Here is a 17349-nt window from a genome sequence, read left to right on the forward strand (position 1 = left end):
TACCTTGTGGAGGTTGAGTAGATTCCTTCGATAGATCTCCTTCACCAATGATGACATTTACATCCGTATCAGATACGTTTGTAGTGATGTCTGAAGTTCTTACCTCCTCATGATATGATTTGGCAAACGAAACTTCAGGTGGTATGACAACAGTCTTCTCAGGAGAAGTAGGCTCTATAATTGGTTCAGGTTCGGGTGTTTCAGGCACTTCTTCTTCGGATGATTCTGTTGGAATCACTAACTACCTCTTATTTTCTTCTTCTTTTTCTTTGAAATCTTCTTGGCCATATCCTCAGCCCTTCATTTCTTTGAGTGAGGAGACATTGGAGCTGGAACTTCGCGCATAATTACCCCTTGATGATTAATATGAGGCTTGCAAACCACATTCGAAGTAGTAGATCCACCATACATCAACTTTAATCTTCAAAAAACTCTAGTCTTAGAAGGAATTGTAACTGAAGTTGGTTCTGAAACAACAGGTTCAACAGGATTTACCACAACTTTCGAAACTAACTCATCTGGCTTCGTTGTTTCTTAGGAGATTTTGATTACTTTGTGTCTTGAACATTTGGCTCAGGATTGACAATTACAGGTTGCTTTGTTGTTTTAGGTTTCTTTGAATGACCCGCTCCTTCTTTCGTTAACAACTTCCTAGTTTCGACTTTGGGATCAATTGTTGTCATACAATAAGCACATCATTAGTTGGACCAACCTTTTTCAACATGGCATCTGGAATTCGTGCAACATGTGAAAAAATTTATTTATCATCAAACACTACTTTAGGATAATTATACTTCAAGAAATTTGCAGTTTCCTACTCAGCATCCACCATAATTCCCTCTTTATCATAGAAATATCTGAGAATAAGACTCCAATATCATGCATCCACCAAAATTCCCTCTTTAGGAAAATTATACTTCAAGAAATACCTTGCACGACATTTGTATTCTCTACACTCTTTTGAAAATTCTTTCCATAACTGTGTAGAATAATCCACCGATATATCATAATAGATACCTGCAACCATTCCATAGACTTCCATACGTCCTTTATCAAGCCCAAGACTTCGACCTGTTAAGCATCGTAGAAAGATTCCAAACAAGAAATTTTAGATCGTCGAAAGACCATATTTTTAAAAAATCACTAATCTTTGTGAGTGGGGGTTGATGATCCATCTCATTGAACATGTATTTCACTTGAACAGTCGAAAGAGCAGTGAATGGTTGAGAATTTGGAATGTCCAAATTTTGACAAAATAGCTTCTTCGTCAATCGTACCTTCTTATCATTCACCAAGTTGAATGTGATGACATCTAGGGCTTTAGAGTATGTTGCAGTAGAACCTGCTTGTGAAAGCCAGGATAAAGGCACTACAAAAGAATTAAACATAATTGTCGAAAGAACACAACTCTTCAAGGAAACCACCAACATCTTCAGTCCTTCAGGGTAAAGAGATTCATCCATTTCTACTTGATAGACTGTGCCTTGAATCTTCATGATTAGTAAAGATGTAACATCTTCTGTGGTTTAGGATGGTGCATCAACATTAGTTTTATCAGCCATGACTAGGGTTGTAAAATTGTATGAAGAACAATTGGAATTTTTCAGAGAGAATTTGGGAATTTTCCTTCTGAAAGCGTAAACTGATAACAAACCCTTGAATTCCTTTTTATATGTAACCCTGATATTTGAATTTGAAGCGAGATGTGCATTTAATGAAATCCAATGTGGCACATTGAAACTCGCACCACTATGCCAATAAAGTAGCCACACATGAAAAAGTAACTGTCACTTCTCCTTGAAAACCAGATAGAATACAAGACGTCACTTCTCACAGCCTGTTTATTTCTCCCAATGTAATATGAACTGTCAGCAACCTTCAGATTGAGGTTAGGCTCTTTCACTTTTGAGACCTAAAGCGAAGTCATGTGCCAGTCTTTCAAAATCATCAGCCTGAGTAGGTATTACTCAAAACCTCAACGATTTCGTGAGTGCAGTGTGCCAAAGAAAAAGATAAGAATCAACCAAATATAAACTTCAAATTTGTGAGGTCAAAAATATTTTGACACGAAAGCAGTTAAACTCCAGACAAAAGTTTCTTCATCAATTATCAAGAGAGATAACCAATTGCTTGTGTGTTTTCCCATGAATTACAATCGAAAACTGATTGAGAAGTTTCGAAGAGCTTCTTTTTCAAGGTTTCATGGGTGGGTACACGACTTCGTTACATATCATCCAAAATATAAGGTGAGAAATTGTAACGTAAATCACTCGTTTGACCAGTGTAGTCAGTGACAAGTATGTTTTGAATTTAATTTGAAAGTGACTTAGAAATCAAATGAAACTCACACGGAAATCATATTCATGAAAATTTTTGTGGTGGATCCTGTTGGGTAACAAACATCATGGGTTTCGATAATTTGCTCAAGATCACTTGTAACGCCCGTGTTTCTGGGCTAAAAGCATTAATAATATTGTAATAGTTTAGGTCAACCTTTGTAACTCATTTTGAAGTAATAAAGAGGAATTATGTGAATATCATGTGAATTATATGCTTATTTGCTTAATTATTATGATTTAATTAATTAATAATGAAAATAAGCATTGAAAATAAATATTAGAAAAGGCCGATATCTTTTAAGAAAGTTGCAGTGGCCGAAACAAGGATTCCGGGGATATAAAGAACGCCGAAATCCGAGTTATCACGAAGAAGTTATGACCTGTCGAAGTTTCGCGACGGAACCAGCATGGCACCGGGAAGCGTAAAAAGTGAATTTACGACAAAGTGCTTTCTGGTCTTAACAATCTAAACAAAAGTCATAGTAATCGTTAAGCCGAGAATTTTGATAAAAAGAACGTCCAAATCTGACTTCGTATGACGAAGTTATGATTTTTCTAAGTTTTAGCGGAGCAGTAGACAGCTAAAAACTCGAATTTAAAATCGAGCGATATTTAGCCGACACAACCTAAACGAGAATCGAAGGTCTCGTCAATAGTAGTACAACGGTAAAAAGACTGACGAAAACGGACGTCGGATGAAGAAGTTATGATTTTTTAACGTATTTTCCTGTCCCGGTCTGTTAAAAATAATAATATTAAATTTAAAATCAAAATTAGCCGACGAAGTCTAAACGAAAGTTGTAGAATATATTTCCGCCTACGTCTGCATATAAAGAACGTCAAAAACGGAGCTCGTATGCGAAAGTTAAGAATTTTAGAAGTTTTGGGTGCAATTTTCGAAAAATTCGCATGGATAGGAGCCGGCCACGTCACCCTCACCCCATGTCCAAAGCAGCTGCGTCATCTGATCGTGGAACGTCCGAGGAGCGATGCGTGTTGCATCCTTCTAAGTCCGAGCTCCTGTCCAATCATCTGAAGACGCCTGTGACCTCGGTGGCAAGCCCTCGCTTGCGAGACGTATCCGAACACCCTGTTGCCGCGTATTTGCTTCTCAGCCTCCATGTTCGAGCCTCGCAACCTCCTACGTGGAGCCTCCTTAGCTAATCATCCTTCGGTCTCGCACCCTATAAATAGGGGGGTTGTGAGATTTGCCAACTAGAATTAGAAAATTGCCATTTTGGCCCCTCTCTCCATATTTTGACTATTTTGACTTCCCCCGAAGCCCCAGAATCATTTCCAACACCCGAAACACATCCCGAAGTGCCCGAAGACTCGGAAAATTTTATCTTTTCGGTTTTGAAGCTCCAACCCTCGCAGAGCCCGGTTTCCCAATAAAACTCCCGGTTTTATCAGAAACGATCATTTTAGGGAACGAATTGATGCCCGATTATCATCAAATCAAGTTAGTGTATAGTCACTTTCATCTTACACATAGATATCAAGTATTTTCTATAAAATACATGCTATGTGTAATTATATTGATTGTTTATTTGAGATGACTGTTGAATGAATGTTTTATACAAGTTATAAACTGTATATGTATTTTATCTACAAATATGTTGGGTAAAACATGGGTAGACGGAATAGTGAATGTGTGTTAAAAAGATGAGAGGCCTCGATGTTGTTGTTGTTCCAGTCATCTAGCGGAGTATGCATGACGACCACGAACTCTTCTAGACAGTCTAGTGCAGCGTAGCAGGCTCGCAACTTGTAGGTGTTTGTGGGCTTGATGTTCACCGGTGTACTCCATCCCCCTTATGGTTGCCTTATAGACATATATGGCTAAGCAATCCCCTTAGCAGTAAAGCCCATCCCGATTATAAAATCCTCAGACGAGGTCCCTTGTATAGGTGTTTAGGGACGTAACGTGAGGATAACGGGAATGGGTAATCAGGGTTATTGTTGGTTTGATAAAATTAATAAATTTATTGTTGATCAATGAAATTAATAAATTTATTATTATTTGTGGGTTGAAAACCCTATATGCTCACCATGCTCCCAAGCCTGACCCACTCAGCTTTCTGTTTTACAGGTAGTGGACCCAGAGCATAATTTGGATGATGATGAGGGATTTTTGGACTATAGGCCAGTAGTTGTAAATAACTGTAGTAAGGCTTATAATGTACTGTTTGTGCTTTTGATCTGTATCAAACATGACATTCCGAGTCTTTTTAATGAAATACATTTCTACGGAAATGCTTTGATAAATCTTTATCATATTTTTATTTTGGGAACAAATTTCGCAACACTTTTATGTAAAATGTTACTCTGATTTTCAAACAAGCATAAACAAAATCGGTCTTTTCTGGCCGTGAAATTGGCGATGTCATAGTTGGTATCAGAGCATTAGTTTAAGCGAACTAGGAATTTGTAGGATTTCTAGACTTAAACTTAGAATACTAAGCGATGATTGTGAGGTGTGAGCACTTGTATATTTTAGGAAAGATGCCTAAAATGTTTTTATGTGCTAAATGTTATGTGTTTTCTAATTTCTATACATGATATTATTTGTTCGGATCTATGGTTTGTGTCGACCGGATCTGCAAACCTTATGTGTGTAGGATTCTAAGCGTATGATTACCATATTATAACTAACATGTAAACGTTTCGAAGTCTATAGTAAATAGAGATCTAAATTCACCTTATTCGGTGTATAGATCAAGAATGACAAGAACCCACAGTGGAGTCGGGAATGCAAATGGAAATAGAAATCAACCACCAGTACTTGAGCAAGTACCTGTTGAAGGAGCTGGATCGGAGCCAATAACGATGGCTGGAGTGCAAATGATGATTCTGAAAATTTTGGATCGTCATATGGAGGAGACCAGGAGGTTGCTACAACAGAATAAGGAAGAAACTACGATACCTGTTGAACAGCCTGATTTGAATGAAGGACAATCGGTAGGAGGGAACTACAGTGGGACTGTTGCTCAAGCCAACCCACCGATAGTTAGACGAAACAACCAGGATGGTGGAGGTGATGGAAATGGATATAAATACAAAGATTTCATGGCATCCAAACCACCGTGTCTATCCGTAAGTCCAACACCGGTGGAAGTTATAAATCGGATCTCCGAAATGGAGACATTGTTTGAAAGTTGTGAGTGCAACAACAAACAGAAGACTGCACTTGCAATTCCTGTGTTAAAATCTGGTGTATTGAGTTGGTGGAAGTTACTAGCTGATTCGATGCCAAAGGGAGAAGCTAGCAAGATGTCTTGGGAAGATTTTGTGGTACAACAGAAATTGCAATACTGCTCTGAGCAGGATCTTCTAGAAATCAATAATGAGTTTCAGAATTTGAAGAAAGGAAAAATGAGCGTTACTGAATACGCTGCTAGTTTCACTGAAAAGATGAAGCTTATTCCATACTTAGTTCCAACTAAACTCTCTAAGGTCAATAAGTTTGCACATGATTTACCAGCGGATTTTGGTCCAATGGTTAAGCAAGCAACCACATTGAAAGCCGCCATCTAGGCTGCTAAGAATGTTGAGACCCAGATCAGGGAGAAGGGTCTGTAGAGGACATATGTTGATGAGAAGAGGAAGTTTGAGGGGCCTTCAAGGCCCAACAAGAAAAGTAAATTCTCAAAGGCTGGTTCGAGAGGAGTAGGAGGAGAAGAAAAATGGTGCGACAAGTGTAAGAAGAAGCATGCTGGGAAATGTGGCGAAGAGGTCACATGTTTTAAATGTGGAAATCTTGGTCATTATGCCAATGAATGCACCCTCATCAAGAAAGTTTGCTATGGGTGTGGTGAGGAAGGGCACATCTCAAGGGACTGCCCAAAGAAGAAAGGGGAAGCAAGGCCCAATCTCCCACCAAAGCCAAAAGCCAGAGCCTTCCAAATGGCACTTGAAGCTGCAAAGGAGGAAGTGGATGTCGCTTCAAGTACTTTTCTCGTAAACGAATTGCATGCCCAAATTTTGTTTGATTTTGGAGCCAACTACTCCTTTATTTCGCATGAATTTGGTAGAAAACTAGCTTTGCCTGTCGATAGACTAGATAATGCTTTAATAGTCGAGGTTGCTAGTGGCAAGTTCGTACCTGTTGGTGATCGTATTAGGAACATCATCATCGACTTAAACGGAAATGAATTCCATGAGGAGTTATTACCCATAGAGTTGAACTGTTTTGACATCGTTTTGGGAATGGATTGGCTTAGCGCCAATGATGCTGAGATTCTTTGCAAGAAGAAGATAGTAAGGGTGAACCCACCCGGAAAAGAGTAATTTATGGTGTATGGGGACAAACGTCGAGTGAGTTCTGGAATCATCTCCAAAATGAAAGCCAGAAAATGTTTGGCCAAGGGATGTACATCACATCTAGCGTTTGTGATCGATGCTAAGAAGGAAAAGAAGGAGGTGCAGGAGATACCAGTGGTGTGTGACTTTCCGGAAGTCTTTTCCTAAGATCTTCCCGGATTACCCCCTGATAGACAAGTAGAGTTTAGAATAGACTTCTTACCAGGAATAACACCAATTGCAAAAGCACCATACAGATTAGCACCAACGGAGATGAAGGAGCTTATGACACAACTTCAGGAGTTATTGGACAAATGTTTCATTAGACTTAGTTCATCGCCCTTGGGAGCCCTGGTGTTATTCGTAAAGAAGAAGGATGGGAGCATGAGAGTGTGCATTGATTACAGAGAGCTGAAAAAAGTAACGATAAAGAACAAGTACCCATTGCCAAGGATCGATGACATGTTCGACCAGTTACAGGGTTCAAGCTATTTCTCGAAGATCGATCTTAGGTCAGGATACCATCAACTAAAGGTGAGAGAGCAGGATATCAAAAAGACTACGTTTAGAACAAGATATGGACACTATGAATTTTTGGTTATGTTGTTCGGACTAACCAATGCCCCAGCAGCTTTCATGGATTTGATGAATAGGGTTTATAAAACATTCCTATATATATCTATGATAGTATTCATAGACGACATCTTGATTTATTCGAAAAGCAAGCAAGAGCATGAAAAGCATCTGCGTGAAATTCTAGAAGTCCTGAAAAAGGAGAAGTTGTATGCAAAGTTCTCCAAATGTGAATTTTGGATTCAAGAAGTCCAATTCTTGGGTCATGTGGTTAACCAAGAAGGAATAATGGTTGATCCAACAAATATTGAAGTTGTAATGAAGTGGGAACAACCAAAAAGTCCCACGGAGATCCGAAGCTTTTTGGGATTAGCTGGATATTACCGAAGGTTTATCCAAGGGTTTTCTTCGATAGCTGCTCCATTGACAACCTTGACCCACAAAGGAGCTACTTATACTTGGAGTGAAAAGCATAAGGAATCCTTTGAAAAGTTGAACAAGAAATTATGTGAAGCACCAATTCTATTTTTACCCGAAGGAGTTGAAGACTTCATAGTCTATAGTGATGCATTAGGAGTTGGGTTAGGTTGTGTTCTGACCCAGCGGGATAAAGTGATAGCATATGCATCATGACAACTGAAGGAGCATGAAAAGAACAACCTTACTCATGATTTGGGGTTGGCAGCGGTAGTTTTCGCTCTAAAAATATGGAGACATTACCTCTATGGCATGAAGTGCAAACTTTTCACTGATCATAAGAGTCTCCAGTATCTCTTTAATCAGAAGGAATTGAATATGAGGCAACGACGTTGGCTGGAATTACTCAAGGACTACAACTGTGAGATACTTTATCACCCTGGTAAAGCCAATGTTGTTGCTGATGCTCTCAGTCGGAAAGTCAACCTTGAAAAGAAAAGGCCAAGAGCGTTGAGAATTGAGGTTGTCTCAACAATTGTGGAGAGTATAAAGAAAGCTCAAGAAGAAGCTTCAGAGAAGAATGACCAAAAGGAAGAACGTTTGGGCAAAACATTAGTATTCCGTACAAACAACCAAGAGTTGAAGGTATTCCAAGATAGGATTTGGGTACCTAAGACGGGAGGAGTAAGAGATGTTCTGATGGAAGAAGCTCACAAGACCATGTACTCGATTCATCCCAGCAGTACGAAAATGTATAGGGATTTAAAACCCTATTACTGGTGGCCAACGATGAAGCTTGATGTTGCTAAGTATGTGGCCGAGTGTGTGACATGTGCAAGAGTCAAGGCACAACATCAGAAACCGTATGGGAGTTTAGAACCTTTACCTGTACCCATGGGTAAATGGGAACACATCACCAAGGATTTTGTGACTAAACTACCCAGAACAAAGAGCGGTCACGCCATGATTTGGGTGGTTGTGGATCGTTTCACCATGAGTGCACACTTTATAGCAGCCAATGAAAAATGGTCTATAGATAAGCTTGTGAATGCTTACGTGAAGGAAATTGTGAGACTTCACGGTGTTCCTCTAACAATTGTATCAGATTGTGATAGTTGTTTCACGTCACGATTTTGGAAAAGTCTACAAGAGGAAATGGGTACCAAGTTGTGTTTAAATACAGCTTACCATCCACAAACTGATGGTCAGAGCGAAAGAACAATACAAACAATTGAAGATATGTTGAGAGCATGTACCTTGGAATTCCAAGGTAATTGGGATGAACATTTACCTTTAGTAGAATTTTCATACAACAATAGTTTCCACTCGAGCATAAAGATGGCACCTTATAACACTTTGTATGGACAGAAGTGTCGTATGCCGTCTTGTTGGCTTGAAGCTGGAGAAAAGCAGTTTATGGGGCCTGAGATAGTCCATCAGACTGCTGAAAAGTTGAAAGTGATTAGGGAAAGGATGTTAGCAGCTCAGGATCGTCAAAAGAGCTATGCTAACAAGAAAAGAAAACCGATAACATTCAAAGTTGGTGATTCGGTTTTGCTTAAAGTCTCACCGTGGAAGGGACTTATAAGATTTGGTAAAAGAGGAAAGTTGAGTCCAAGGTTTATTGGACCATTTAAAGTTCTTCAGATGATTGGGAATCAAGCTTACAAGCTAGAACTACCAGAAGAACTAGATGGTATTCATAATACTTTCCATGTGTGTTATTTAAGGAAGTTCACAGGATATGTTCCCAACATAATTTTAATATATGAGTTAATGTTGGATGAAAGCAAGAGGTTAATCGAAGAACCAGAGGCAATCATTGACCGTAAGACTAAAAAGTTGCGATGCAAGATGGTCGATTTAGTGCTTGCGCAATGGAAACATACGAATGGGCCAAATCTCACCTAGGAAACGGAGAGTGACATGATGAGTCGCTACCCGCATTTGTTTGCTGATGTGTGATTCCGGAGACGAAACCATCCTAAGGGGGAGAGAATTGTAACGCTCGTGTTTCTGGGCTAAAAATATTAATAATGTTGTAATAGTCTAGGTCAACCTTTGTAACTCATTTTGAAGTAATAAAGAGGAATTATGTGAATATCATGTGAATTATATGCTTATTTGCTTAATTATTATGATTTAATTAATTAATAATGAAAATAAGCATTGAAAATAAATATTAGAAAAGGCCTATATCTTTTAAGAAAGTTGTAGTGGCCGAAACAAGGATTCCGGGGATATAAAGAACACCGAAATCCGAGTTATCACGAAGAAGTTATGACCTGTCGAAGTTTCGCGACGGAACCGGCATGGCACCGGGAAGCGTAAAAAGTGAATTTACGACAAAGTGCTTTTTGGTCTTAACAATCTAAACAAAAGTCATAGTAATCGTTAAGCCAAGAATTTTGATAAAAAGAACGTCCAAATCTGACTTCGTATGAGGAAGTTATGATTTTTCTAAGTTTTAGCGGAGCAGTAGACAGCTAAAAACTCGAATTTAAAATCGAGCGATATTTAGCCGACATAACCTAAACGAGAATCGAAGGTCTAGTTAGTAGTATTACAACAGTAAAAATGTGGCATCCCCATTTTCACGGCCAGAAAAGACCGATTTGTTTATGCTTTGTTTTATAAAATCAGAGTGATCGTTTAAATAAAACGGTTGCGGAATTTGTTCCCAAAATAAAATATGATAACCATTTATCAAAACATTTCTCGAAAAGAATGCATTTTCATTAAATAATAAAAACTTGGGATGTCATGTTCGTTACAGACCAAAAGCATAAACAATATAAAATAGACCTTACAATAGTTATTTAACTACTGATCTATAATCCAAAATCTATCGTCAAGTCCACCAACTTATACCCTTGTGCCATTACCTATAGTGAAAAGAAAACTGAGTGAGTCAGGCTTGGGAGCCTGGTGAGCATATAGGGTTTTCAACCCACAATAATATAATTATTATATCTAATCAGCAAACAATCAACCCAATTACCCATCCCCATTATCTTCTTAAGGTTTTCCCTAAGAACCAACTATCCTTCATTCATTTATTCGTAAGGAATTTGGCACGAATTACATTGCTGCCAAAGCTTATTTATCAAGTACTAAATCTATAGTTATCTGGCGCTAACTCCATAGTCACCAAAGTTTACTTAACAAGCGCTAACTCCATAGTCGCCAAGGCTTACTCAACAAGCGCTAACTCCATAGTCACCAAAGTTTACTCAACGTGCGCTAACTCCATAGTCGCCAAGGTTCATTAAATAGGCATGAAGTCACATCGTCGCCAAGGTTTATACAATAGGCGCTAACTCCATAGTCACCAACTATTCCATCTACCTATGTTCTACCCAACAATTTTGTAGATATAAATACTTACACATTTTAAATCATTTAACACCTGTATAAAACTCCAATTTCCATGCCCATCTCAAATAGACAAATAACATATAAACACATAGCACGTATTTCATAGCAAATACGTCATATTTATGTGTTAGAAGAAAATAACTACACACTCACACATATAAACAACAATAAAGTTAATACACTTAAACCATACTTCTATTATTATCGTGTTTATGAAAGGTAGTATACACTCACTTGATCAGAAGATGATCGGACAGCACTACGACTTGCAGAAGTAGTATTCTTCGGTAGATCTGGAAGATCTCCACAAAAATCGAACTTCTCGCGGGCAGAGCTTCGGCTCGGGAACCGCACTTCTCGGGATCTTCGGGATCTCGGGACTTGCTTCGGGGCTCGAGAATAATACCGGGGCTTCGGGGTATTTCTGGCACGCAAATCGATGTAAAACGGGAGAGAGAAGAGAGAAAATGAACAAAAGAACCGGCTGCCCTCGCATCCTATTTATAGGAGGCTGGAGCCTCGGAGTACGCGGGGCGTACGCGTCCAAATTCGTCACTGCATGCATCATCCGAAGAACTCGAGTGCGAAGGTCGTCATGCTTCTCTGTACGCGGGGCGTACTTCGGATGAGTCCGATGACTCGCCTTCGGATAATACCGGGATTTAATAATTAAATTTAATTATTAATTAATTAATAAACTTCGAAAATTCATATCTTCTTCATACGAACTCCATTTTCAACTTTCTTTATATCCACGCGTAGGTGAGACTACGTTCTACGACTTTCGTTTAGACTCCGTCGGCTAATTTTGACTTTTACTTTTATTATTTATTTTTAATAGGTCGGGACAAAAAATTTCGTTATAAATTCATAACTTCTTCGTCCGACGTCCGTTCTTGCCTAACTTTTCGTCGTTTCGCTACTAACAACGAGATCTTCGATACTCGTTTAAATCGCTAAGGTTAAATATCACTCTAACGTAAATTCACTTTTTACGTCATTCAGCGTTGTGTCGGTTCTGTCGCGAAACTTTAACAAGTCATAACTTCTTCGTTATAACTCGGATTTTGGCGTTCTTTATATGCACGGAAACCTTGTAACATATACTACAACTTAGTTAGGATTATTCATCCTAAATAATCTTCTATCAAAAAAGTCATTTTTTACGCTTATTATCTCTAAATTGACTAGCCCTGATCTACGGGCGTTACAAAAAAGACTGACAAAAACGGACGTCGGATGAAGAAGTTATGAATTTTTAACGGATTTTCCTGTCCCGGTCTGTTAAAAATAACAATATTAAAATTAAATTCAAAATTAGCCAACGAAGTTTAAATGAAAGTTGTAGAATATATTCCCGCCTACGCGTGCATATAAAGAACGTCAAAAACGGAGCTCGTATGCAAAAATTATGAATTTTAGAAATTTTGGGTGCAATTTTCGAAAAATTCGCATGGATAGGAGCCGGCCACGTCACCCTCGCCCCGCGTCCGAAGTAGCTGCATCATCTGATCGTGGCGCGTCCAAGGAGCGATGCATGTCGCATCCTTCTAAGTCCGAGCTCCGGTCCAATCATCTGAAGACGCGTGTGACCTCGGTGGCAAGCCCTCGCTTGCGAGACGTGTCCGAACCCCCTGCTGCCGCGTGTTCGCTTCTCAGCCTCCATGTCCGAGCCTCGCAGCCTGCTACGTGGAGCCTCCTTAGCCAATCAGCCCTCGGTCTCGCACCCTATAAATAGGGGGTTGCAAGATTTGCCGATTAGAATTAGAAAATTGCCATTTTTGGCCCCACTCTCCATATTTTGACTATTTTGACTTCTCCCGAAGCCCTAGAATCATTTCCAACACCCGAAACACATCCCGAAGTGCCTGAAGATTCGGAAAATTTTATCTTTTCGGTTTTGAAGCTCCAACCCTCGCAGAGCCCGGTTTCTCAATAAAACTCCCGGTTTTATCAGAAACGATCATTTTAGGGAACGAATTGTTGCCCGGTTATCATCAAATCAAGTGAGTGTATAGTCACTTTCATCTTACACATAGATATGAAGTATTTTCTATAAAATATGTGTTATGTGTAATTATATTGATTGTTTATTTGTGATGACTGTTGAATAAATGTTTTATACAAGTTATAAACTATATATGTATTTTATCTACAAATATGTTGGGTAAAACATGGGTAGACGTTATAGTTGATGTGTGTTAAAAAGATAAGAGGCATCGATGTTGTTGTTGTTCCAGTCATCTAGCGGAGTATGGATGACGACCACGGACTCTTCTAGACAGTCTAGTGGAACGCTAGCAGGCTCGCAACCTGTAGGTGTTTGTGGGCTTGATGTTCACTGGTGTACTCCATCCCCCTCATGGTTGTCTTACGGACATATATGGCTAAGGAATCCACTTAGCAGTAAAGTCCATGCCGATTATAAAATCCTTAGACTAGGTCCCTTGTATAAGTGTTTAGGGACAGGCCCGGTTTAGGGCAAGTGCCAAATGGGCAATGGAACAGGGCCTGAAACTTTAAGGGGCCCATTTTTTTTTTGTGTAATCCGTCAGCGGTCATCCCCAACCAATCCAACACCATTCGAATCTCAAATTGGGAAATCGGTGTCAAACAGAAAGCGAACAACAGCGAATCAGGCAATCAGTGATCAATCAATTGGTCTTGCTCGTTATCCTTCAAAAAAAAAGTCGATTGCAGCAATCGACAATCGTGGAAAACTGTAATCAGGGCAGGGAAACGATCAAACGAAGGGCAGTGGCGCAGTGCATCTGCGGAAAATGATCCATCAGGTTAGCCACATCGACAACAATCAACAAGACAACAATTATCAGTCTTCATCCTCCAGCATACAACACTACAACAGTTTCTAACTTTTTTCTTTCTAGGTGAGGGTATTAGAATATTAGAATTTATCTATCCTGTTATCAATTTATCAATGACCCAATTATCCATTCATGATTTATCCTACTAATGTAATAGATTATGAGATATTAAGGAATTAGAAATAAGGAATTAAGGATTATGAGTTTGTAAATTATAATTCTCTCAATTGCATACTTGAATGAGTTAAATGTATTATCAAATTTTCAGATTCTTGTGTAATTGTTTAGATAAGCAACTGTTTAATTTTCAGATTCTTGAATGTGATTCATGAATTTTTAATTGTTTATCACTATGTCTATTGTCATTATGTCATATTATCATATTGAAATCTGATTGAATGATTCACAATGTTGAATGAAATCAATGAATGATTTTGAAATAGATTATTAGAAACATAAATTAAATTATGAGATTATGTTTATTGTATAATTGTTTATCAGAAATTTGGAATTCAGAAACCATAGGATTTAAAGAATCAAATTATGTTTATTGTTTGAAAAATTGTAGAGATGAAGTCTAAACAACCATCCGGTAGTCAAACACGTAAAAAAAAAAAAGAAAACTAGATGAAGAAAAGAGAAAGGCTGACGTTGGTGCTCTAGATAAGTTTATCCATAGACAACCTATTGAAGAGCATGTTGAAGAGCACATTGAAGAGCATGTTGAAGATAAAGAGCATATAGAAGTAGAAGAGTCAAAAGAGCAAGAGCCCGTTAAAGAGCTTGTTGATATATATGATCCAAGAAGGTGGGAAAAACTTAGTTCTGAGGAGATTAAACTTTTGGTCCAGAAAGGCCCTAAAAGAGATAATAGTATTATGTATGGTCCCTACGGTAAATTTGGTAGACGGTTTTCTGCAGCTTTATATACAAGAACTTTACCAAATTTGGAAAAGTGTGATAGAGAATGGATAGTATATTCAAAAGAGTTAGACAAAGTATTTTGTTTTTGTTGTAAAGTGTTTAGAAAAGGGATTTCAAAAGGTAAATCGGATGGTGAAGGTTATGCAGATTGGCACCATGTTACCACTAGGGTTAAAGAACACGAAATTTCATTGGATCATCTTACAAATAGGAATAAGTGGTTTGATATGCGTAAAAGATTGAACTTGAATGAAACAATTGATAAAGTTCAATACGAGCAATTCAAGAAAGAAAGAGATTACTGGAAACAAGTCCTTTTGAGAATCATTGCAGTAGTGAAGTTTCTTGCTAAACATAATTTAGCATTTCGTGGATCCAATGAAAAGTTGTATCAAAAAGGTAACTATAAATTGTACTTTTTTTGTTCTAATTCTACCAAATACCTTTTTGTTAATTATTATGACTGATTTCACTTCTTATTTGTTAATTGTATGTAATAGGTAACGGAAATTTTTTGGGTGTCATTGAAATGTTGGAAGAGTTTGACCTGGTTATCAAAGAGCATGTGCGGCGGATCACAAGTGATGGGCTTCATGTGCACTATCTTGTCCACTTAATCCAAAACAAACTAATATCTTTGCTAGCTCAAGAAATTAAAAAAGAACTTATCAAGAAGATAAAGAAAGCAAAGTACTACTCAATCATACTTGATTGTACTCCCGATTCAAGTCGCCAGGAACAAATGACTATAATAGTGAGGTATTTAACATTATCATATAATCTGTTACTATCGAGGAGTCCTTTTTGGGTTTTTTGAATGTTGATGATACTTCTGGAAAAGGACTATTTGATATTACACTTGAGGAGTTAAAGTCTCTTGGTCTTGAAATTGATGATATGCGTGGTCAAGGCTATGATAATGGAGCAAACATGAAAGTAAAACACCAAGGAGTGTAAAAGAGACTTTTAGCTATAAATCCTAGAGCATTTTACACTCCTTGTGGTTGCCATTCTCTAAATCTAACATTATGTGATATGGCTAACAAGTGTGTTAAAGGAAAGAACTTTTTTGGATTCATTCAACGCATTTATACTATCTTTGCAAATTCTACTAAGAGGTGGGAAATTTTGAAAGATAATGTTAAAGCTTTGAGTCTTAAGTCATTGTGTCAAACTCGTTGGGAAAGCCAGGTTGAGAGTGTAAAGGCTATTAAACTTCAACTTGTTGATGTACGGGAAGCTTTACTTCAAGTTGGAGAAAAAGATAATGATGCTGCAATTGCAAGTTCACTAGTAGAAAAAGAACTTGGTGACTTTGAATTTTTGGTATCAACTGTTATTTGGTATGAAGTACTACACCATGTGAATATTCTGAGTAAGAAGTTACAATCAAAGGATATGCATTTTGATAATGCTATTACAGAAATAAACAATTTGATTGGGTACTTCAAGAGTTATAGAGAAATTGATTTTTCAAAAGCGATTGTTGAAGCTAAGGAGATTGCTATTGAAATAGGTATTGATCCAATATTTCCACAAAAGCGTTTGATTGAAAGGAAAAGAAGGTTTGATGAGAGTTCAACTAGCGAAGAAGTTTCATTTACACCTGAAGAGAATTTTAGAGTCAATTATTTCTTATTCATTGTTGATCAAGCTATTTCTTCTCTTAAGACAAGATTTGAACAATTCAAAGAGTATGACAAAGTATTTGGTTTTTTATTTCCACATAATTTAAGGGGAATTGAAGATAAAGATCTCAAGTTGTATTGTCATCATCTTGAAAAAGCACTCAAGTTTGAAGAAGGATCGGATATTGATGCCGAGGAACTTTATACGGAGTTGAAATTATTTGAGACATTGGAAACCAATGAATTTAGCAACCCTATAGATGTTTTGAAGTTTTTGAAAGAACTTTATTATTTCCCAAATGCAAGCATTTCATATAGAATATTGTTGACTATTCCAATAACGGTTGCATCTGCAGAAAGGAGTTTTTCTAAATTGAAGTTTGTGAAATCTTACTTACGCTCCACAATGACACAAGAAACACTTAGCGGTTTAACAATGATATCTATCGAGAATGAAATCTTAGAGAGTGTAGACTATGAAGAGTTGATCAACCAATTTGCAATCAAGAATGCTAAGAGAGCTTCACGGATCGTCGGTTAGCTGTTAGGATATTTAATTACTCTTTAAAATACTATGATTTTGCTTTGTTTATTGCTATAAAGTTTATCGTCATTTTAATAAAAATATTAGTTTATGTAAGTTAATTTGTTACATGTTAAGGCCTGAGGGCCTTTTTATCCATCTCGTCCTGGGCATTTGAATCCTCAGAACCGGCCCTGGTTAGGGACGTAACGTGAGGATAACAGGAATGGGTATTCAGGGTTATTGTTGGTTTGATAAAATTAATAAATTTATTATTGATCAATGAAATTAATAAATGTATTATTATTTGTGGGTTGAAAAGCCTATATGCTCACTAGGCTCCCAAGCCAGATCCACTCAGCTTTCTGTTTTACAGGTAGTGGACCCAGAGCATAATTTGGATGATGATGAGGGATTTTTGGATTATAGGTCAGTAGTTG

At 37.8% G+C, this 17349-nt stretch overlaps 1 protein-coding gene across 1 annotated transcript; it reads left to right on the forward strand.

Moving 5' to 3' along the window:
• The first annotated feature begins 5063 nt into the window (after positions 1-5063).
• Positions 5064-16927, forward strand: LOC145035427 (uncharacterized). Its single transcript, XM_078983972.1, has 6 exons — positions 5064-5300; positions 13565-13731; positions 14454-15157; positions 15259-15486; positions 15600-15694; positions 15806-16927. The coding sequence occupies exons 1-6, from the start codon at positions 5064-5066 to the stop codon at positions 16925-16927; spliced, it is 2553 nt and encodes an 850-aa protein (XP_078840098.1).
• The last annotated feature ends 422 nt before the right edge of the window (positions 16928-17349 follow it).

The sequence above is a fragment of the Lactuca saligna genome, chromosome 3 (genome assembly GCF_052625555.1).
Source record: "Lactuca saligna cultivar CGN05327 chromosome 3, ASM5262555v1, whole genome shotgun sequence".
In the NCBI taxonomy this organism is placed as follows: Eukaryota; Viridiplantae; Streptophyta; class Magnoliopsida; order Asterales; family Asteraceae; genus Lactuca; species Lactuca saligna.

What these genes read in the sequence shown, in the direction of transcription:
- LOC145035427 (XM_078983972.1), top strand. Translation starts at nt 5,064, where the DNA reads ATGACAAGAACCCACAGTGGAGTCGGGAATGCAAATGGAAATAGAAAT. An exon ending in TGAAAAGTTGTATCAAAAAG is followed by an intron (nt 15,158 to 15,258) that starts GTAACTATAAAT and finishes TGTATGTAATAG; the next exon opens with GTAACGGAAATTTTTTGGGT. An exon ending in ATAATGGAGCAAACATGAAA is followed by an intron (nt 15,695 to 15,805) that starts GTAAAACACCAA and finishes ATGGCTAACAAG; the next exon opens with TGTGTTAAAGGAAAGAACTT.